This window comes from Schistocerca americana, chromosome 6 (genome assembly GCF_021461395.2).
Source record: "Schistocerca americana isolate TAMUIC-IGC-003095 chromosome 6, iqSchAmer2.1, whole genome shotgun sequence".
NCBI lineage: Eukaryota > Metazoa > Arthropoda > Insecta > Orthoptera > Acrididae > Schistocerca > Schistocerca americana.
The window spans coordinates 205007932-205031857 of NC_060124.1; the positions used below are offsets into that span (position 1 = coordinate 205007932).

Sequence of the window (23926 nt, forward strand, 5' to 3'; positions counted from 1 at the left end):
ATTGCTTGTTTGGTTTAATTAATTAATAGAATATGAAGCAGTTGGTATAAAGAATGCTTTTTCCAAACTTTCTATAAAACAAAGTCTGCTATCACGACACTGCTTTCATTCAATTACTTTATTTATGACTGAACGTTTCTAAAATTGAAGACATTCGTCCATGCTCTGCACTGCAGTCGAGCTCTGGCAACGCTGTTCTCTGTTCATTGGCTAACTGTGTTTTGTGGCGTCAGATGCACAGAACGAACCTAAACTCGACCGCCGTCATAAATGACGCGCACCTTAGTTGATGGAAATAAATGTTCTGTGTCATTTTGTTACAAATCTCTCTGAGATTCTGCTTCAGAAACAGTCAATCATGAGTTGGTTAATGAAAGGTGAAGAAGTGGATTGAATTATTGTTGTTACGATTGTTGCTCAATTGTGGCTATCTCTGGTGAGCTCACTGACCTCAGGAATCTCCATCAATGGGTTCTCAGTTTCCAGGTTCATTTTTCATTTTGATTGTGAGTGAAACGGAATGTAACATGCGTGTGAAAACTTCTCATGTAACTGTGAATTCCTGGCTAGTAATCACACAAATTATGTGGTAATGGACTTTTGAACATTATTTTAGTTATGTTTCACTGAAAGTGATGAAAAACACATGAAATGTGTGTAATGGAATTGCATCTACTGTAGTTTGATTGTGTTTATTTATCCCTGTATTATTATTGGGATGATTTCATGGTTTATTCATGTGTGGCTATTTATAGAGAGAGCTCATTGTTATAGTGTGTGTTTTTGTTTAACAATATGAAAATAATTTCTTCATGCATAATTCTTAATACTCCATGTTTAAAGGCTAGTTAACTGGGTGCAGGAGAGCAATGTGGAGGGTAAAAATTATGGTGGGGAACCAAGGCTCAATAATAGTAAGCTCGTTCAAATGGATGGAGATTGCAGTAATTGTACAAAGAGGCTTGCACAGTACAGATTACCTTGAAGAGCTGTGTCAACCCATATTCGAACTGAAGATCACAGCACATCAACAGACTGTAGTATCATATGGAATACTGTCCAACTACTTATTGTCTTTTCATTCATCTGTTCTGTAACAAGGCCTAATCTATTTGTTGAAGTTATTATATTCAACTTGGACTGAGCTGCTTAATTTAAACTTTGGTAGGTACTCACTGTCTTTTGCATCGCTCATTGGTTTTAGCCGGCTATTCTGTTTGTGAGCTATTAACTTCAGGCTGTTAATTTGCTGATGTTATTTCTTCATGACCACTTATTTTGAAAAGCTTGGACTTCATTAGTAATATTCTCCAGTTGTCACAGGAGGTCAAGAGTACATTCAAGTACCTAATTTTCAAATAGAGGTCTGTACAAAAAATTCCGGAACTTTCTCCACAAATTTTTTCTACACTTACCTTTTACTTATTGAGCATGGTCTCCTTCAAAATACTGTCCTCCACAATTGATACACTGCTTCCAATGCCATTTCCACTTCTGGAAGCAGTCTTGGTACACCTCTTGCTGGATGGCACGAAGCACTGTCTACAAATTTTCTTTTATCTCGTCTATCTTTGCAAATCTTCGTCCTTTCATTGGGGTTTTCAACTTTGGAAATAAAAAAAAGTCTGCAGGGGCAAGATCTGGAGAGTAGGAGAATGAGGCAGCACAGTAATTTCGTTTTTTGTGCAATAGTCACGCACCAAAAGGGAAGAATTTGTGCGTGCGTTATACTGAAGCAACAGTCATGAATTGTCTCACCACATTTCAGGCTGTTTCCTTCTCACATTTTCTCACACGCATCATAACATACCCTAATAATACCATTGGTTAACTGTCCCTGTGGTGCAAGTTCATGATAAACTAATTGTTCAAAGTCAAAGAAAACTATCAGCATTGCTGTGACATTTGACCTGACCAGGCAAGCTTTTTTTGGTCTTAGAGAATCTTTCCCTACCAATTGTGAAGATTGAACCTTGGTCTCAACGTCATAACCATAGACCCACATCTCATCACCAGGGATGATTTTCTTAAGGAACATCTCGTTCTCAATTGCGTGATCCAAAAGCTCTTTGCAGATTGCGAGGTGAATGTCTTTCTGGCCTTGACTCATGAGCCGTGGGATGAACTTGGTGGCAACATAATGCATTCCAAGATGCTGTGTCAGGATTTCATGACGCAATCTAACTGAAACGTTACATTCTTATGCAATCTCTTGGACAGTCAGTATTCTATTGGCACGCACGCTTTCGTAGAAATTCCTGTGAGGAGCATTGTCGGTAGACATTGAAGGACGTCCTGAACAAGGGTCATCTTTAACTTCTGTCCAGCCGTTTCTAAACCATATGAACAATTTGTAACATCGAGTATGGGTTAACCTTTTGTCGTCATGGGCTTCCTGCATCATTTGGAGTGCCTCTGTAAAGGTCTTCTTGAATTTCACCCAAAATTTAATGCAGACACATTGCTACTCTAACTCCGCTATCTCGAAATTTGCATGTTGTGTGAGATAATGCTCTACTCAATACAGCACTGAACAATAGCTAACAGACATACAATGATGGAACTTCTGGCAGTTATACATTAAACACAGGTGTGTGCAGGGATGCCAACCGCATTCTGCTCCAACACAACATTGGCACAAAATTATAAATGTTCCAGAATTTTTTGAACATATCTCGTAAGTACATCACTTCTCATGTTAATGTGATGTGTATTCATGATCTCAAATACAGTGATTCTTTATAGTACTGTCACTTTGTAGGTCAATGTGAAATGTCACACAGACAGCTTGAGGTGCAATCACCAAATGCTACCATTTATTTGATCGAGAATGATAGTATATCTTGTTTTTACCATGATGTCATCTTCATTCTCAGCACACTCTTTACTCGATGGCGCCCTCTGCTTCTCCAAGCTAGGACACTGCTGTATGGAATGATTGCCAGATCAGCAAGTACCACAGTGTTCAGTAAAACTGCCATCATCATCATCATCATCATCATCATCATCAACATCCCACCTTGAAAATATGCTGCACCCATCCATACCATTTTACACCCACAAACATTAACAATAATTTCCAAAATGTTTAGGATTCTAATGCTTAACTAATAAAAATACTTTTAACTGTCACAGTCATCATTCGTTGGTTAGGCAGATTTTGGGCAACAGCATACTCTGCCAAAGTGATGTGTTACAACACAATTTGCATGATATAAGTTGTACACAATTATCTTGTATGTTTGTCCATATGATGACTTAAATTGCACTAAATGTGAAAGATACTGCTGGATGATTTGGTCTTGTAACTAAGTTATGTGTACAGTTTTCAAGATTGTTAATGCAAATAATATTATTGTGCATTGGTTATTTGTTTGATAACTATCAGTATTGAGATGAAAGATTGAACTTATTATGATGAAGCACAGCTGTTCATGTGCTGTTGGTTATAGTTCTGTAGCGAGTCAGGGTTTTGTGACACTATATATTGAGCATCAGTGACAGAGGGGAGTAAAGGTAATTATTTTGGCAGGGATGGCGGGAGGGAAGCGACACTTTGTGGGTGGTTTGAATGGGTTCTTTCCTTGTGAATTCGCTCTTTGCATTATTAACAAATGGCTATGGTATGGTACAGTGCTCTGTCCCAGAATTTAACCAGCGACCCTCACATTCAGCATATTCTGCCGGAGTTCATTAACCTCTAGGTTCACAGGTGACCCATTTGGTGAGGCTGCAGTCCCTTTGTCCTCACCAGCCGTCTGGGTAAGTACCATACGAACTTCTTTCTGGTAACATCTGGGATGGCATCTTACTTGTTGACCTATTGGTATGGTACCAACATTTTATTGTGTCGAGCAGCGTAGCGGCTAAGTCCCTGCAGCAAAGTATGACGTCCGCTGACTAACTATCGGTCCAAGACATTTCTTCATCTCTTCTTTCTCCCCTCAAAGGACCACCTCATGCCCGTTTGTTGGAGGTATTTATTCAGTGTTTTTGCCAATGTTGCGAAGTTTCTAGGGCGGTGACTGACCCTTCGATTGTTGATCTTTGCTTCTCATGTTGGGCAGAAACATGACCAATGTTGGCACATATGCCGGTTTTCCTTGTTTTACCTCTACGCTGGCATGGTCAGGCAAGGCCCTGTTGTACTCCTCCGCATCGCCAGATACATCAAGCACATGAGTTCAGTATTATAACCGTTCCTGGAGCATTTACCGCTGATGTACAAACTGTGCTGGTCATTGTTCTCCTTGGAAGCATTGCCCATCTGCTTGTTCACTGATCTGTTGAAATGAAATGCTGACTGCTGCTTCTCACACTCTGCTGGTCATCGGCCTGCTTGTTCGACTGCTGCCACTTCTGAATATTGTGGCTTAACGTGTCAAAGTCTCTAAAATGTTCACTTAACCTATAATAAGTATTTACATATTTTTCTGTTGGATCTCTGCTTTGTTGAACAACCATAAATAATACATAATTATTGTACATAACCATAAATAACTATAATTATTATTCATAATTATTAAACATGAACATTTCAGATGTCTTAACAGTGAAGTTGTTCAACATTTTATAAGTATCAAAATGTTGGATATGTACATTGTAATATCAACACATTGATTGTTCTGTACAATGTTGAAATTTTGTGTACTAAGTTCCTATGTTTGTTATGGATTATGTAGAGTGAGACTGAACATTACGCTTGTGTTCATTCAGATACTGCCATTGAAAATGGTCTTGTAGGTACATTATTGAGTTTGAAGATTGCACAGCTTTTTGTCTCGTGCTTTTGCAAAGGTCATATCATTTACATATTCCAGGTGGCTGATGATCTTCGACAAAATTAGTAGCAGCAGTAAAGGTTCTTTATAGCAACTGAGTTTTGATAAGTCATAAAAAGGTGTTGCACAGAAGTGCTGTTTTCCCAGCTCCATACTGACAGTGAGTGTCACTTAGGTAGAAACAGCTCTTCTCCCTTTTGTCCACAGCTTGTGGTCTCACAGTCGCGTTCTCGCTTCCCTTGCATGGGGTCCCGGGTTCGATTCCCAGCGGATTCAGGGATTTTCACCTGCCTCGAGATGACTGGGTGTTTGTGTTGTCCTCATCATTTCATCATCATTCATGAAAGTAGTGAGATTGGGCCAAACAAAGGTTGGGAATTTATATGGGCACTGATTATCGCACAGTTGAGTGCCCCATAAACCAGTCATCATCATTAGCAGCAGCAGCACCATCATCATCATCATCATCATCATCATCATCATCCCATCATCATCTTCTCTCTTTTGTAATAAGGCTTGGGAAATGAAACTTGTAGAAGTTATTGTCATCTGCTTTTCTAGTAATTAAAATAATGGAAAATAACACGTGTCTCAAATACTTCACATTGGTCATTGTCTTATTAGGAAAATGGTAGCAAGGGATAGGAAGGATCATCTTGTGCACTCAGTGTATATTCTTGTAGGCTTCATTCAGCATGTTGAAGAAACGGTTTTGAGAGCTGTTGTAGGAACAGGGTGCAACCAACTGTATTTTATGGCTTAGGTGGAATGAATGGTGCCTGTCATCTGAGCTCTGAGGTCATACTTAGATCATACCAGTGACTGGCAGAGAAGTGAAGCTCAAAATCTGCAAAATAGCCCTCAAAATTGATTGTGGTATCTTGGCACTGAATTGAGTGGAATACTCTGTGTCCAGTCTAGATAATAATATCTGTAGGTGACTCTGAATTATCGATAAATAATCCCTTCCCCCTGAAATCAGCACACAGGGCTGGAAATGTCCAAGCTTCTGCCTGTTCCTTTAAGAAGCAGGTGGGAGGGGTGTTAGAACTTTTTTTGCTGATGGATTAAGCTGGATGGACTCAGTTTCTGGTTTGTACAACCCAGATGGCCAGGGCAAGGATTATGGGGGGCTTAGGTTTCCCAGAATGTGGTGGAAGCATGAGGGGCATGGCTGATGGTAGCTCTGGTGTTCAGTTTGATGGTCAGAGGCAACGGGAGGGAGGGGGGGGGGGGAGAGGAAATACATCAAACAGCTGATGCCCCCCCTGTGATCTATGATCCCCTTGGTTACACCCCAGACACTGGTCAGATGTGCCCGACAAGACACATAGGCTGGCCTGTACACAGGCTTGGCATCCTGCAAGATCTAACGGGGAGTGATGCCCGTGCCCATGCACTAATTCACCCTGACTGACTTGGTTGACAAGGGGCCCCGATATGGGGTGAGGAAGCTGTGGAGTGGCTCCTACTACATGAGGTCTGCAAGGCCTTCTGCATCTGTGTTTTAAAAGTATGGATCATCCCTTTGGGCTCCACCTTGTAGGTGGAGCAAAATGGGGTGTTGGTCAGGTGTTTGATATTGTTGTGGTGACAGAAGGCCTGAAAATATGACGACATGAATTGGGGACCATTTTCTGACATCAGGTTGCATGACCTGCTCTCAGTGGCAAATATCATCAGGCGTACACAGATGGTAGCAGGTGTGGTAGTGGATGGCAGCCACACCACATAAGGGAGTTTAAGAGGGCATCAACCTCTAGCAGATACATAGCTTCCAGAAATGACCCAGAAAAATCAATGCGGATCCTCTCCCATGAGTCGTCAGAGTGGAGCCATGTCGAGAAATGTGCAGGGTCTGCCTAATTGAAGGAGCAGGCACAATGGGAATGCACATGCATTCGATGTTGGCATCTTTGCTAGGCCAGTAGACATGCCACAATGTCAAATTGTTCATGCCCATCATTCTCCATTGGGAAGCATGAAGGAGCTGGAGGGTGCAGGACTGGAATGGGGGAGGAATAACAACCCGGCATTCAGAGACCTCTGCTGATGACTTTAAGACACTCTTTGTGACATTAAGCCAGTAGCACAATGCAAAATAATTGAAAAAGGCCAAGTCAGGTTGGCTGGAAGCATGCTCTTTTCACCCCTTCTGTATCGCAGACAAAATTTTCTGCAGGGCCGGATCATGGGACAATATCCTGGCCTACCTCATGTAAGGTCTGCAGGAGTTTGTCCACAGTTTATTTTAGATGTTGGTCCAGGGCAAAACTAACCGATTCCTAGTGCATCACAGCCAATAGAAAGGCAGGACTTGGCAACTACATTGGTGTGCTGGGCAGTGGAATGAAAGTGGATTTCCTAGTGGTACTTGCATAAAAGTAATGATGAGTGCTGCAGAAACACATTGATAGGGATAAAAGTAACAATGAGTGCTGCAGACACACGTTGATAGGCAGCCAACTACGAAAATTTGGTCACCCTTATTGCACAACTGATTTAGGTGTGCAGTTTGCTGCCACTTGGGGAATAAACTTCTCTTAGTACATGATTTGGCACAGTAATGACTCCAACTGTTTAAGATTAATAGGAGTTGACACATTACTGATCACTTTGATTTGGTTAAATACGAATGTTTCTTTTATTTCCGTCATTGCTTCATTGAGACACAGATTGAACTATAGTGGTGAAACACTTAAACTCTTCTTAATTTGAGCACTTTTGGTCTTCCATTATTATTATTTCCCCTTTGTTCTTGTACATATTGTGTGTTACACATCTTTCCCTATAGGTTACTCTTTTTTTTTTTTTTTTTTTTTTTTGTCAGAATTTCAAACATTTTGCACCATTTTTACATTGATAAATGCTTTTTCTGGGTTGTGATATCTTGTGAATTGGTTGTGATCATTCGTAAGTCTTTCTTCCTTTATGAAATGCATTGTTGGAACTTTCTCTCTGATTCGTTTATCTTTCTGAAGGCTAAACTGGTCACCATCTAACTTATCCTCAGTTATAACAATGGAAAATCCAGGATGGAATGTAACAATATTATCTCAAGATCCTCAATTCTCATTTCCTGTTTTTTGTTTTTATCAGCAACTTGGATACATGAACTATTAAGCTGACTTGCTCTAGTTCTAACACTTACGTGCTCTTGCTATCTTTGTGATTTTGTGGAAAATATTTTCCCAGAAGTCTGATGTTACGTTTCCAGTCTCATAGATTGTACAGACCAACTTGAATAGTTGTTTGTTGCCTCCCTCAGTGACTTTAGAAGTTCTGAAGAAATGTTATCTGTCCCTCCGGACGTGTTTAACAGCAACTCTTCCAACATTGTGTTAAACTCTGACTCTGATACTGGATCTTATATGTCTTGCACACTGGGTGTTCCAGGAGGAAAGGTCAATATTCAGGAATGTGACAAGAATGATTAACCAGAGCAAAAGAGTCTAGTAAACATCAGCTCTAAAATGCATACCTTAAGAGCTATAAGTAACTGAGAAACATTTCTTCTACTGAACAAGCATTTACAGCTCTTAAGGTATGTGTTTTAGAGCCCGTGTGTACTAGGCTTTTTTGCTGTTGTATCCCTTAAAACTGACCATTCACTCCAGGAGACTCTGTATACACCCCGTTTCTTCTTCTATCATATCAGATCAGCCCTCACCCTTGTAGAGGCCTTGAATGTGCTCTTTCCATCTGTTTGCTGTCTCTCCTCTATATTTATTAACAGAATACCCATTGCACCCTTGATGTTGCCACCCTTGCTTTAAATTTCAACTAAGATTGTATTTGACTTTTTGTATGTTGAATCCCTCCTTTCAATGACCACTTCTTTTCCAGTTTCTTTGCATTTTTCTAGCAGCCATTTCATCTTGGTTTCCCTGCACTTTCTGTTTACTTCATTTCTAAGTGGCTTATATTGTTGTATTCCTGTCTTTCCAAGAATGTCCTCCTTTTGTTGATCAGTTGAAGTACTTCTTCTGTTACTTAAAATACCTTCATCTCTACCCTCCTTTTACCTTTGTCTGTCTGTCCAACTTGCAAAATTGCCTTTTTTGGAGATGTCCATTCCTCTTCAACTGAACTGCATTGTGTGACATCCTTTATCACAGTATCTATGGCCTTAGACAACTTCAGATACATCTCATCATTCCTCATTACTACAGTATTCCACATTGATTCTTCTGGACAGTTCTCTTAAACTTCAGTCTGCTATTCATAATTAATAAATTGTGATCCGAGTTCATTTCTTCCGGCTATGCCTTACAATCCACAATCTGATTTCGGAATCTATCTGACCATCTAATTCATCTGGAATCTTCTCAAGGCTTCAGGCCTTTTCCAACCTCCTCTTGTGTTGTTTTGGACAGTGCATTCATTATTACTAGCAGAAATTTTTTTGCAGAACTCAATTAGCCTTTCTCCTCTCTCATTCCTGCTACCAAGCCTATGTTCTCTCTGAACTCTTTTTTTTCTACTTTTTCCTCTACTACTGTATCCCAATTTTCCCTAATTATTAGATTATTATCTCCTTTTACGTACTGAATTGTTGTTGTTATTGTGGTCTTCAGTCCTGAGACTGGTTTGATGCAGCTCTCCATGCTACTCTATCCTGTGCAAGCTTTTTCATCTCCCAGTACCTACTGCAGCTTACATCCTTCTGAATCTGCTTAGTGTATTCATCTCTTGGCCTCCCTCTACGATTTTTACCCTCCACACTGCTCTCCAATATAAATTGGTGATCCCTCGATGTCTCAGACATGTCCTACCAACCGATCCCTTCTTCTAGTTAAGTAGTGCCACAAGCTCCTCTTCTCCCCAATTCTATTCAATACCTCCTCATTAGTTGTGTGATCTACTCATCTGATCTTCAGCATTCTTCTGTAGCACCACATTTCGAAAGCTTCTATTTTCTTCTTGTCTAAACTATTTATCGTCCATGTTTCACTTCCATATGTGGCCACACTCTATACAAATACTTTCAGAAACGACTTCCTGACATTTAAATCTATACTCGATGTTAACAAATTTTTCTTCTTCAGAAAAACTTTCCTTGCCATCCTTGCCATTGGCAGTCTACATTTTATATCCACTCTATTTTGACCTTCATCAGTTATTTTGCTCCCCAAATAGCAAAACTCCTTTACTACTTTAAGTATCTCATTTCCTAATCTAATTCCCTCAGCATCACCCGACTTAATTCGACTACATTCCATTATCCTTGTTTTGCTTTTCTTGATGTTCATCTTATACCCTCCTTTCAAGACACTGTCCATTCCGTTCAACTGCTCTTCCAAGTCCTTTGCTGTCTCTGACAGAATTGCAATGTCATTGGCGAACTTCAAAGTTTTTATTTCTTCTCCATGTATTTTAATACCTACTCCGAATTGTTCTTTTGTTACCTTTATTGCTTGCTCAATATACAGATTGAATAACATCGGGGATAGGCTACAACCCTGTCTCACTTCCTTCCCAACCACTGCTTCCCTTTCGTACCCCTTGACTCTTATAACTGCCATCTGCTTTCTGTACAAATTGTAAATAGCCTTTCGCTCCCTGTATTTTACACCTGCCACCTTCAGAATTTGAAAGAGAGTATTCTAATCAACATTGTCAAAAGCTTTCTCTAAGTCTACAAATGCTAGAAATGTAGGTTTGCCTTTCCTTAATCTTTCTTCTAAGATAAGTCGTAAGGTCAGTATTGCCTCATGTGTTCCAACATTTCTATGGAATCCAAACTGATCTTCCCCGAGGTTGGCTTCTATCAGTTTTTCCATTCGTCTGTAAAGAATTCGCGTCAGTATTTTGCAGCTGTGACTTATTAAACTGATAGGTCGGTAATTTTCACATCTGTCGACACCTGCTTTCTTTGGGATTGGAATTATTAGATTCTTCTTGAAGTCTGAGGGAATTTCACCTGTCTCATACATCTTGCTCACCAAATGGTAGAGTTTTGTCAGGATTGACTCTCCCAAGGCTGTCAGTAGTTCTAATGGAATGTTGTCTACTCCCTGGGCCTTGTTTCGACTCAGGTCTTCCAGTGCTCTGTCAAACTCGTCACGCAGTATCGTATCTCCCATTTCATCTTCAGCTACATCCTCTTCTATTTCCATAATATTGTCCTCAAGTACATCGCCCTTGTATAGACCCTCTATATACTCCTTCCACCTTACTGCTTACCCTTTTTTGCTTAGAACTGGGTTTCCTTCAAAGCTCTTGATATTCATGCAAGTGGTTCTCCTTTCTCCAAAGGGCTCTTTAATTTTCCTGTAGGCAGTATCTATCTTATCCCTAGTGAGAAAAGCGTCTACATCCTTACATTTGTCCTCTAGCAATCCCTGCTTGGCCATTTTGCACTTCCTGTCAATATCATTTTTGAGATGTTTGTATTCCTTTTTGCCTGCTTAATGTACTGCATTTTTGTATTTTCTCTTTTCATCAATTAAATTCAATATTTCTTCTGTTACCCAAGGATTTCTACTAGCCCTTGTCTTTTTACCTATTTGATCCTCTGCTGCCTTCACTATTTCATCCCTCAAAGCTACCCATTCTTCGTATTCTGTATTTCTTTCCACCATTTCCTGTCAATTGTTCCCTTATGCTCTCCCTGAAACTCTGTACAACCTCTGGTTCTTTCAGTTTATCCATATCCCATCTCCTTAAATTCCCACCTTTTTGCAGTTTCTTCAGTTTTAATCTACTGTTCCTAACCAATAGATTGTGGTCAGAGTCCACATCTGCCCCTGGAAATGTCTTATGTACTGAATTACCCTTTCAATATCCTCAGGTACTTTCTCTCTCTCTTCATTTTCTGCTTGTGTCATCAGCATTATACCTGAACTGTTGTTGTCAGTTTTGGTTTGATGTCGATTCTGACGAGTGCAACCATGCCACTGAACTGTTCACACTAACTCTCACTCTCTGGCCAACCTTCTTATTCAAAATGAATCCTGTATCCATTATATCGTGTTCTGCTGCTGTTAATATTACGTTATATCCATCTGACTAGAAACTCCTATCTTATTTCCATTTAATTCCACTGGCCCCCGCAATATTTAAATTGGGACTTTGCATTTCTGTTTCCAGATTTATTAGCTTACTTACCAAATTCAGACTTCTGACATTTCCTGTGCCAACTTATAGAACGTTACCCTTTCATTGTTTATTCAATCTTTTGGTGGTGGTCATCTCCTCCTCGGCAGTCCGCTCTTTGAGATCTGAGCAGGGGATTAATCTGGACTATTTTGCCAGTGGATAGATCATTATGATTCTTTTTTCAATTATTAGCCATATGTTCTGTAGATATACACTGTTTGTCTTTAATGCAGTAGTTTTAATTGCCTTCTGCATCCTCTTGCTGTTGATCATTGCTGATTCTTCCACCTCTTTTGTGGGCAGTTTCCCACTCCAAGGGTAAGAGGTTGCCCTGAAACTCTGTCTGCTCCTCCACCCTCTTTGATAAGGTCATTTGCGGAATGAGAGTGACTCCTTACACTGGAAGTCTTCAGTTGCCATTGTTGATGATTTTATTCAAAATTTAAGAAGTGGCTGGGATCGTACTTGGGATTCAGGATGTTTTGCTTACTAATCAGAGATGCTATCTCTATACCATAGGTGGTCAAGGGGGCTCATGAATTTTAATCTTTTGAATAATTCACAGGAATGTGATTGAATAGCCTAAACTCATCTGCTGAGATATTCACTTCCTGTAGAGGTATTCAGTGTGAAGTTTAAGCTACTCGTGACATATGTAATGTTTGAATAAGTTTCACATTCCCATTAATTAGAGAAAAGAGATAATAACTTACTTGTCTCTGAATTCTTCATGCAATTTTAATTACCATCTGTTTCATTCACTTGATTTCCTGTAAGTTAGGTGAGTGATTCACAAAAAGAAACATTATCTGTATCTCTTTGCATATGCATGAATCTTAAAAATGAGTTTCTCTTGGAAATTATGCAAGCTTTGGAGGAAGAAACATATTTCCTATTTTACATAAGAACATAGGCTCTTGCGAGTAACACTCCCTGCAGTAAAACTGCAAGTAACACAATGGCTTTCTTGTAATATATCCCACTGTAGTATTTCTGTAGTGCTCTTGCACTAACTAAACACACTTGTGGTAAAGTGCTCTTGCACTAGCTAAACACACTTGTGGTAAATTCCACATGTGTTCTCTAAATTTTCTCAATCTGCTCCATTCATCTGACATAGTAATTGTCTTGGCCAGTAAGCAAGAAATGATTAAATGAAGGTTTTGTAATTTTCTTCCTTTACGAGTGAATTACAGTTTGGTAGGGTTCTTCAAATGATTATGTCTGGCTTCTGTTTCCACAGTTAGATTTACGCTGTTGTTCCATCTTCAGTTGTTGGGGAATAGATACTCCAAACACTTGCTGGCTGTGACTGAGTACAGTGACTAATTGCGTCAAGTGTAGTCAAACAAAATCAGATATTATTGTCTATTTATGTCAAGCCATTACAGTGCAAACTGACTGAGGCAGTATCCCTGCTGCAAATCCCTATGTGTGTGTATGAGAAATGATGGGAGTTCAGATTGACAGAGTTCTTACTTTTAAGAAGCACTGCCTGAATCACAAATTGTGCATCTGTGCATGGAACAACTTACTGTGCAAGCTGGTTGTATCATAGTTGTGTAGTAAACTACTGACTACCTGTACATTGGCGATGGCTGTCTGCTACTTCGTAAAATATAAATTTTCTGGTTAGAAATGTCAGAGTCGTTAAAATATTTTGGGCTATTATGCTGGGGTTGGATGAATTTGTTGCTGAAACCCAATTGTTTGTCTCTATCTACAGAGGACATCTTCAGGGAGGGGTTGTAGCTTTTTTGAAGATTTGATGCACACCCAGGTTCACTACTGACTGAAGTAAAATTATGCTTCAGTGTTCTCCTGCATGGAGGCACGACATCATGGTTTGAATACTCAAATGCAATTGAGCACTATTGGTTTCTGTTGTCTGCTATTGCTGTCACCCCAGACTGGTACATATTTTTTCTTCAGCGGCCGGCCGCGGTGGCCAAGCGGTTCTAGGCACTTCAGTCCGGAGCCACATGGCTGCTACAGTCGCAGGTTCGAATCCTGCCTCAGGCATGGATGTGTGCGGTGTCCTTAAGTTAGTTAGGTTTAAGTAGTTCTAAGTTGTAGGGGACTGATGACCTCAGATGTTGAGTCCCATTGTGCTTAGAGCCAATTGATCCATTTTTTCATCAGCATGGATGTTCAAATTTCATTCAGTTAAAATTATTGGGATGTTTGTAATCTCTATGGCCGAAACACTGCAATAATTTTAATTGGGAGGAGGAGGATGTGTAACTGGGTGATATCATCAGTGAAGAAACAATACTTCATAAGAAGCAAGAGACAAGAAACTGTCTAAAATATCTAGTGTTAAATTCGTGTTGTAGCACTACAGTGGAATTTCAGATTGTATCAAAAATTTAAACAAAGGAAATACTCAATAGAAAGCTTAATTATGGTAGATATGCAGAAACGTCTTGGTATTTTTGGTAGGGTATGTTATGCAGTATTTGTTTGTCAGTGTCTCTTGTATGACTTACAGCTTTTGCACTGATATTGGTGCTGAAAAACCTAGTAACAATGCTATATTAAAAAAATTATTTTTTATTGAAAGACTTGCTCGGAAACAACTTCAAATACGCGCACCGTGCACGTATTTCTGAAACTGTATGTACTTTTCTTTAAGAAACAAGTTCGTAACATTATTCAAGCAGCAACAAGGAGCTACACTGTACTGTCATTCCTGCCACAGTAACCTCCAAAATGATTGTTCAAAAGGGATGTTGTCATAACAGAAATGACAATCCTTAGGAAGAACAACTTCATAAATTATTCCATTTGGCTTTCTTGATTTTCCTCTTTCTTTGTATAGTATCGGGAAGCAAACTTTTTTAAGAATTTTTCTTTGACATCTCAATACTTTTTGTCACACTTCATTGAAAGTGCATTTGTAGTAAATGTGACATTGAAGGGATCAATGGTTTTACTGTCATTACAGCTAATAGTTACACAAATGGGTTTTTAATAACATTTTCTCATCTGAAAATGTTATGCTGCCATAGAGTTAAAACTTTAAAAAGTAGCTGGAATACAGTACACATACAGTAGTTACAGTACAGTATTTGTGGAGAGGGACTGAAGAGGAATTTCTCTCATGTTTATGCAGTATGTACAGTGATAACATGCCAGAAAAATGTGAAAACCTTTAGTAAGTGAAGAAAGAAGTAGCAGTTATGTTCGAAGAATCTTTTGGATAATGAATAAAATACAATTTTGCGCATGTTTAAAACTTTCTGTAAGTGTTGTATAGTATAATAGTCATGAATGACAAAACTTTGTACCAGTTACTGTATTACAAAAATTAATCAACAGCATCAAAATGAAAAGGCAGTATTCTGTATGTAATACATGAAGGCCTCCATTTGCTCCTATGTTTTTCTTTAAAATGTTGTACTAATGTGATGTACTGTACCTAACACATTGAAAATATCCGACACACATAACCACGAAACATCAGCAATAAATACACTACTTCCGTACTTTGAAAAAATAAAACGTATTGGAATTTTCTAATAAATATAACCAGTTTTTGAAAATATAATGTAATTGGATGGATAAAAAAAAATCTACTTGCCAAGCAGCAACAGGAGAAAACACATGTAAAGATATTGAAATTTGCAAGTTTTTGGAGCTAGTGGCGTCATCTTATGGTAGAAGGGCTGAAGGGCGAAGAAGAAGGGTGAAGGTTTAAGAAATGGGGAGAGTTCAGAAAAGTTGTTCAGAACCCCGGGTCATTGGTCCTGGGCAACTTTTCTGAACTTTTCTGAACTCTCCCCATCTCCTAAACCTCATCAGTCCTTTTTCTTCACCCCTCTTCCTTACCCTCAAATCCTTCTGCAAGTAGAGGGCTCTGAAAGCTTGCAAATTTCAATACCTTTCTGTGTGTTTCCTCCTGCTGCCACTTGGTCAGTAGATTTTTTATCCTTACAGTCGCATTTAAAATTGGAATTTAATTTCCTAGTTTTCTACAATCACAGTTTTTTATCCAGTTAATTTAACATTAAAATTCAATACAGTAATGCATACTACAGAGTACTGTGCTACTTAAGATAACCAGTTATCTTTGTTTGCTTTTTGTGTTTGAGATGTGTGTACACATTTTGCATTTGATGATGCATTCATTGTAATGTCTCATCATTGCCATTTATATTAAACCCTTCTTTGACTATGAGATATTTCTGTAAAGTTTTCAGTGCATTGAAAGTTTTAATGAGTGATGCCACAGAAAACTGCTCTTCATGTTCATTTTCACGTTCGTCAGTCTTGTTGGCTTTGGATGTCAGATACAATTTCTTCTTTGCTTGCTGTTGTGTACATGGTAAGACTGTAGTCTACCTGGGCAAAGTTTTCTGTTTCACAAGTTGACAAAGGTGGACAAAATTCTTGTACTAATTCCGCCAGCTGAATATCATACTCCTCTCCGTCACCACCACCATCAGTTGTTGCCCTCGCTGTGGGATGATGAAGAAAGAACTCTGAGCCTTGCATGTTTAAAACATTTGACAGTTGTCTTTTGCCCGACATTTTTCCACACTTTTGATGCCATTAAAATTGCACCAAGAACATTGAAAACTGTTTCTTTCTCTTCTTCGTTTTTTTTTTACCATGTTTATCACTTTTAGTTTCCTGTACTGCATTTACAGAGATTTTGTAACTCCCAGGTCCATAGGTTGTAAAACTGAAGTTATGTTTAGAGGTAAAAACTTGAGCTTCATGCACTGCAGATTGTCAGCTACTGGATGAGCAGGGTAGTTACCAACCAGGAAAATAATTTTTCATTTCTTTAATTTCAACTGATATTCCCAGTTACACAACCACTTTTCAAAAATCTCAGTTGTCATCTAAGATTTTGCATTATTTTCATAAACTACAGGCAGGGAGCATGTTTTTAAAACATCTTACATTTTCTCGATTTTCCCATCACCAAAACCTTTCCTTTACATTATCCCATAGTAGCTGCAGTAACCATAACTGTAATTCTAGTCTTAAGACATTTTCCATGCCCGAACACTGTTCACCTTTAAATTTCAATGTTTTATCTGGGGTCAACCTGTAAAACAAGCCAGTTTCATTGGTTTGAACATATCATCTGGCTTGTAACCTTCATGCAAAACAGGACACTTCTTAGGTAGCCAATCAACTTTTTTTCCAGTGATAATATTGTGATGAACTTGGAAACATTGTATCCAAGATGAAGAACAATTGAAGTTTGAATTTCCCAACAGATGCCCAAATTCATTGGCTTTTGCTTGAAGAATAGGTCCTTTGATTGATACATTCTTTGATCTTTGCCACTTAACTCATGTAAGTAAAGCTTCTTCAGTATCTTTGGGTTCATGTGATCTCACCTATTTGACTTTTAAAGATTTTTTATTTGAAGAGAGACTTTATTTTCTCTCTCTGTCTTTACAAATTGTAGAAATCTTTGAGTGTGGCATGCCCCATTCCTTCATGATGCTGAAGTTTGTTTCTTTAGTATTAAATAGGTTCCTATCTTTCTGCAACATGTTCAAAGCAATGCTCCCATTGACTGTTTACCACACACACACACACACACAATATACAAAAAACAAGAGTCAGAAAATAAGAATTACATTATTATTAGTAATTGGCAAATATGTAACAAACAGAAATGAACATTGGACGTTATAGCTGATACATTTATGCAGAACCATTAGATTTCGATGTTATAGCCAATGTGTCTTTAAAAGCGATGCTACTATAAATGGTATCAATTGTAATACTGTTTGTAACTGTAGCTTATTTTTTTACAGCTCTCCAGGCCTAATTGAGTCACACTGCCACAAAAACTTTTTGCTGCATAGTTGCTCCAATAGGACCAATCTAAGTAATCAACTTAGAAAGGTCTCGGCACTTTAGACATCAAAGTGTATTGGCTAGGAAACATTCACTCGATGGAACTGTGAACTGAGTCACATTCCATCCAAGTATGACCTTTCTCCAAAAACTTTAGTGTAATTAATACTCCTGTGTTAAAATTAATTTTAAAAGAGCATTTGATGATATCATGTTTTGTTTGCAGCTATTGGAATGCAAAATGACTTGGACAGGATTTTCCTTCATCACTTTTGACAGTGTGTCCATGGTACGTGAGGAAAAAGTTGATACAACCAATTCACCTTGCATTTCATCAAACCAGTAACACATGGCATGCCAACTTTATAAACTGGACATTGTAAAGTTACGAACAGCCAGTATAGTTTTACAATAAAATGTCCTTGCATGTAAAAATGGAGCTACTTTCATGGCCTGTAAGTCCATGGTGTACACTGAGCAGAACTTCTGCTGGGGACCTTTCTCATCTAGATGATTTTGCAGCTTTGCATTCACTTTCCATTCTGTGTGCTGCGGCTGCCTGTATGTATACAACACAAATCACACTGGTCTTTATGGTGGGAAAGTAAGTTAAGGTACCCTCTCTGAAAATCAAGAAATCAAGTTGAAGGTGGCCTAACTTAATGGCACAACCTTCTCCACATTACATTTTACCTTGAAAGTCCAGAGTCCTGTTGTTTGCATTGCAGAATATGCTCAAGGTATAGTTTGGAGGGAATTTCATGTAGTAATGCAATGCCAGTTTCAGAAAGCAGTCCATGAATTCTTTTATGAAGGTTCTGTCATCTTTTTTCTTCATTTGTCTTACTGGAGAACATTTTGATTCTGAATCAGGGCTCATAACATTGTGGAATTATCCAGCTAATATCATACAGTCCATTCTTGAATCCCAAGAGTAATGAGAAATGTTTTTTCATCTCATTTCTCAAAAGAGAAATCAGTGTGCCTTTTATCCTGGATTTGCCACAGAGGTTCCTTAGATGTTTTTTAGAAATTGTGTCCACAAGACTCATTATGTAAATTCTGCTCTGATCTCATGACTTAGTTTCTCAGATTGTGTTAAATACTGCGTGCCCATCACCAGCAGAAAATTTATGACACTTTTTTTGAATGGATTTCTGACATGCCTTCAAAGTATGTGTTGAGCCTAATGTTCGTATCTCTTTTGGAGTGTTATGAGTAATTTTGCCACTTCAACATTTTTTATATTCAATATATGCTTGTCCATGTATTCTCAGAATTTTATTGAAGCTGTTCTTCCAATTATTGGCTCAGGCTTTAAACTACCTTTTCTTGTCAGTGTGTAGGTCACCATAAACTTGTTGACCATCCCATCCAACATCCTTGCTTCTGTCAGCTTCCAATAATTTATCTGAGTGTTCTGGTAAGCAATCAGAACCATTGTGTGGCAAGTGTGTGAAGAAGTACTGTTGTTCCTGTGGCAACTGGACTGCTGTATTTTTTTTAGCATTCTTGCAGAGAAGTAGCAAAGTTTCTGGATACAAAATATTTTTAAATCAGTTTAAGAAGATCAAAGTGATGCTCAAATTAATGTATTCATGATGATGATGATGATGATGATGATGATCAGAAGAAAAATTACTTACGTCATTAGATGGTCCAGGAATAGTGATTGATAACTGTATATACAGAATTAATTCTTCTTCTGTGACTTTACTATTGCTAGGATACAGTTCATGCTTGTTGAAATCAAACAATGGAAAATCCAGGGTGGAATGTAACAATATTATGAGAAGGAAAGTTGCTGCTACTCACCATATAGTGGAGATGCTGAGTCACAGATAGGCACAACAAAAAATTGTGGGAGTCCTTTTGTTGTGCTTTCCTTCTCATAATATTGTTCTTGCTTGTTACTCATTCTGCATTTACAGGAGAGCATACAATTAAGTATTATGTAAATTCAAGGGGAGGGGAAGGGAGAAAGGAAAGGAACTAATGATATCAGGTGCATCAGGACTTTGTAAAGAATCAGCAGTGACAAGTGCAAAATGTGTGCTGGATAACGCCTCGAACCCAGTATCTCCTGCTTACTAGGCAGTTGCACTAACCACTGTAACACTTGGACACAATGTTTATCGCAAAAGTGTGGACTATCTCGGCACTTTCTCCAGCTGACTCAAATTCCCACCTCTAGCGCCATCTGTCTGCAGTTCCCATCAATGTCCTCCATACTCACTAATTTTAGTTTCCCACTAGATGGTGTATGTAAATGCGCACCTGCACTGAGGGTTTTGGATTCATTGCCCATCGAGGCAAATCAACTATATGAATTTGTGGTGTTTTTTCTGTATCACAACTGCGGATCCTGCGGTGTCTGTTCATTTGGACATTTCTGAAAGAAAAGACACCACACATTCATGCAACTGTTTTGTCGCATCACAGTACTGCTAAGTTTTATAATTTTAGCGGATTGCTTTTAATGCAGGGTAAATAATAAAACAACTTCCTTACCACAGTCAATAACTCTCCGAAACAAATCACTGACTTAATATGCTAATTTCAACTGAGAACCAGTTTCTTCCTCAATAAAAAGACATATTGTAAAATGCTGTGCATTGTCATGAACTGAGGCGATAACCAAGGAATCACTTTTGTAAGCAATAATGAAGTTCTGTGACTGTGCACACTGTTGTTTTTGTATAGTATTGGATACCATATCCAAAACACATTAGTTTTAGACTTATGTGCTATTTCCACCTATTTTTTGGCTTTATTTCGTATGTGGTTTTGTTTTATTTCATTTTCCTTTGTAAATAATTCGAAATTACAAATTTAGCATTCTGGCAGCAAGAGCAGATGTGCTGAGGGTCAAGGGCATCACCTGAAAAAATGCAAAAATCAACAATCTGTCAGTTACTGGTTTTGTTTCTTCACCAACTGTAAGTGGGTTTTGCTTCTGAAGAAGATATGTATCAAATTTACATCCATGGGATAATAGAAACAGCAGACCCAACAACAACCAATTGTGCTCAGAACAAGTGACATCACACCTTCGCGCAGAAACATGCGGCTGCCCAAGACGGTGGTCATATGTGTATCAGTTGCATTCATATGAATATCTGTGTGTGTGTGTGTGTGTGTGTGTAATTCAGAAGAAGACCTTTTGGCTGAAAGTTTACATGTTTAGCAGTTATTTGTTGTGCCTGTCTGCATCTCCACTATATGATGTGTAGCAATCTGTCCTTTTCATTATATTGTCATTATTCCATCCTGGATTTTCAATTGTTTGTTTGTGTGTCATCTTCTAATGTTAAAAAACATGGAACATTTGACAAATAATCATCTTTCTATATATTCTCCAAAAAATATTAATACCTTGAATGGAGCACAAAACATAGGTTGGTGAAATTTTGTCATTCGCATAATTTCAAATAAATAAATAAATAAATAACACAGTTGATTAAATGTTAGGTGACATGTTCAGTGAAGAGCCTCTTCTGAAATCCACATTGTGACTGGCTCAGAATCTCATATTTGCATGGATGCTCAACCGTTCTTAACTATATTACTATAATAGAGGGAAACATTCCACGTGGGAAAAATTATATATAAAAACAAAGATGAGGTGACTTACCGAACGAAAGCGCTGGCAGGTCGATAGACACACAAACAAACACAAACATACACACAGAATTCAAGCTTTCGCAACAAACTGTTGCCTCATCAGGAAAGAGGGAAGGAGAGGGGAAGACGAAAGGAAGTGGGTTTTAAGGGAGAGGGTAAGGAGTCATTCCAATCCCGGGAGCGGAAAGACTTACCTTAGGGGGAAAAAAGGACAGGTATACACTCGAACTCACGCACATATCCATCCACACATACAGACACAAGCAGACATATATTACGCTTTACAAAACTTTTGAGAAGGAAACTAATAGTGATGTTGGTCAATGGTTAATACCTGCCCTAATACTGTTCTTTAAAGAAGGGTCTAACAGTGGTGTACTTGAGTCTGTCTGGAAAGATCCTTGAGAAAGTGAAGCATTATGTAAAGGTTGAGGGCTTTTTTTGAAATAAAGAACAAAACTTAGTCTAACATGAAAGGAGTTGCATATTTTTGCTTATCTTGACATTACTTTGTTGATTTTGTTCTCACATACAAAAATGTTTGGTTACGTGTTACTGACCTCGAAAATTCTGATGAGAAACTTTACAGCTGAAGTTAAATTATAAGTGTTAAATTGTTTTTCTATATCAAGTTTTTGTTCAGAAGCTTTCAAAACCTAATCTTTACTGTCTTTATTCCTTTATCCCCTTTTTATTCCGAAGTATAAAGGTCACCCTATTGTTTCAAACAATGGAGAATCCAGGATGGAATATAACTATATTGTGAAAAGGAAAATTGTTACTCGCCATATAGCAGAGATTCTGAATTGCAAACAGACTGTCACAAATATATCTTTTGACAAGTAAGGCCGACAACACACACATACACAATCACACAAATGCAACTCACACACACGACTGCAGTCCCAGGCAACTGAAGCTTAAGTTGCCTGAGAATGTAGTCATGGGTGTGTGAGTTGTGTGTGTGTGTGTGTGTGTGTGTGTGTGTGTGTGAGCGCATGGGTGTGTATGTCATCTATTTTTGACGAAGGCCTTACTGGCCGAAAGCTTTAATTGTGACAGTCTTTTTGTTGTGCATATCTGTGACTCAGCATCACCCTAGTGTTTCTCCTTCATCTTCCACATTAGATTCTTTCAAGTGTTTTGTCTCTTTCCTTCTCCCACTCTTTGCTGCTTTGAATTTCTGTTTTAGTAGTACAGTATCATGTTTCCCAATTACTTACATAAGGGCATATTTCAAGCTTCTGTTAATCCTTCTCAGGTGTGTATGAAGACAGTTTTACGGCATAAACTTATAGCCTTATTCAGTTATGTTCACTGTGCTCCAGTGATTCGTTATGGTTGGGTTTTTTAAATTGAGTGACATTTTACCAACACCATTAATTTCCAAATGTATTTATTAATCTTTTAAGCATAATCTTTGTTTTTACAGATGTCTTATTTTGGTCATTTTTATCTTTAGTGCATCACATACCGCACTGCAGCGGGACCTAACAAATCTCGTCAGAGGAGGAAAGGCGTAACTGCATCGCAGTCACAAAATGTTGGCAGGAAAAAGAGGACAACAGAGGAAGATTATGATCCTTTGCCATCTAGTGCTTATTAATGAAAGTTCAGTGTATGCAGGCGTGTGTAAGTGGTATTTGACGGGAAGTGCTCTTGTAACATGAAGACCAAAGTTAATCTTTCAAAGAAAATATTGATTCCTTTGCTAGTTTACTCCTTTTGTATATCTTTTTAAAGGCTATTTTATGTAGTGTAAATGCAGGGAGTGTAGGGGCAGAAATTTTGTCTGTGTATGTAACTGTAATTGATTTCACTGTACATACAGAAGTATGGTTTTGTACATATGAGGTATTTTTATGCTTACATTTAAGTCTTTTTATAACATTATGTGAATGGCAGTGAAACTATTGAGTCTTCTTGATGCAGATGATTCTTTTGCAAGTAATGTAAAATTTAATGTAATTTGGCAATTTCCCAGAGAGAAAACTGAAAAAAAAACATCAATTTTGGATAATATCCATAACGTAAAAGAGCTCTGCAAAATGAGGATCATATTCTCCTTGTATCATCACAGTTCCAACATGGTAGAACCGACTGATCATATATGCATGGTTCACAATTTTCTGTCTGTTCACATTTAGTTAACGTCAGTGGCAGATATGAAACAAACAATTTCCACATAGTGTTACATCAGCTGTAAAAGCTTCGCTCAGTAATAATAATATATTTTCTTTGTAGCCTCTAACAGTAACTTATGGTAGCATTTACCCACTCAGACATATTTTATTTGCTGTACAAATATACAAAAAATAAAAATACTTACAACAAACAAAAATGAGAAAAAGCAAAGACAAGCCTATTTTCCAGCATAGAAGCTTGTAATAGATTAGTACAGTGTTTTTCCACCTGCGGGCTCGTGAAGTGTTGCTTGAAGGATTGTGATCACAGGAGTGACACCAGTTTAATCACTTTAAATGATGCAACCAGAACTTGCAGCATGGCAGTTTTTTGAAACTGTTAATTGTGAATAGTGTTCCATTATTTGTTAATAATTTTTGTGCCTTACCTACATTTACAAAGTATTTTCT

General features: G+C 38.3%; 1 protein-coding gene across 2 annotated transcripts in view; it reads left to right on the forward strand.

Moving 5' to 3' along the window:
- Window positions 1-23225, forward strand: part of LOC124619683 — a 212497-nt gene extending 189272 nt beyond the window's left edge. For both annotated transcript variants that reach the window (XM_047146228.1, XM_047146227.1), the window contains exon 11: window positions 22795-23225. In XM_047146228.1, coding sequence (XP_047002184.1) covers window positions 22795-22938 — 144 coding nt within the window. In that variant the 3' untranslated portion in view covers window positions 22939-23225. The remainder of the gene's footprint in view (window positions 1-22794) is intronic.
- The last annotated feature ends 701 nt before the right edge of the window (window positions 23226-23926 follow it).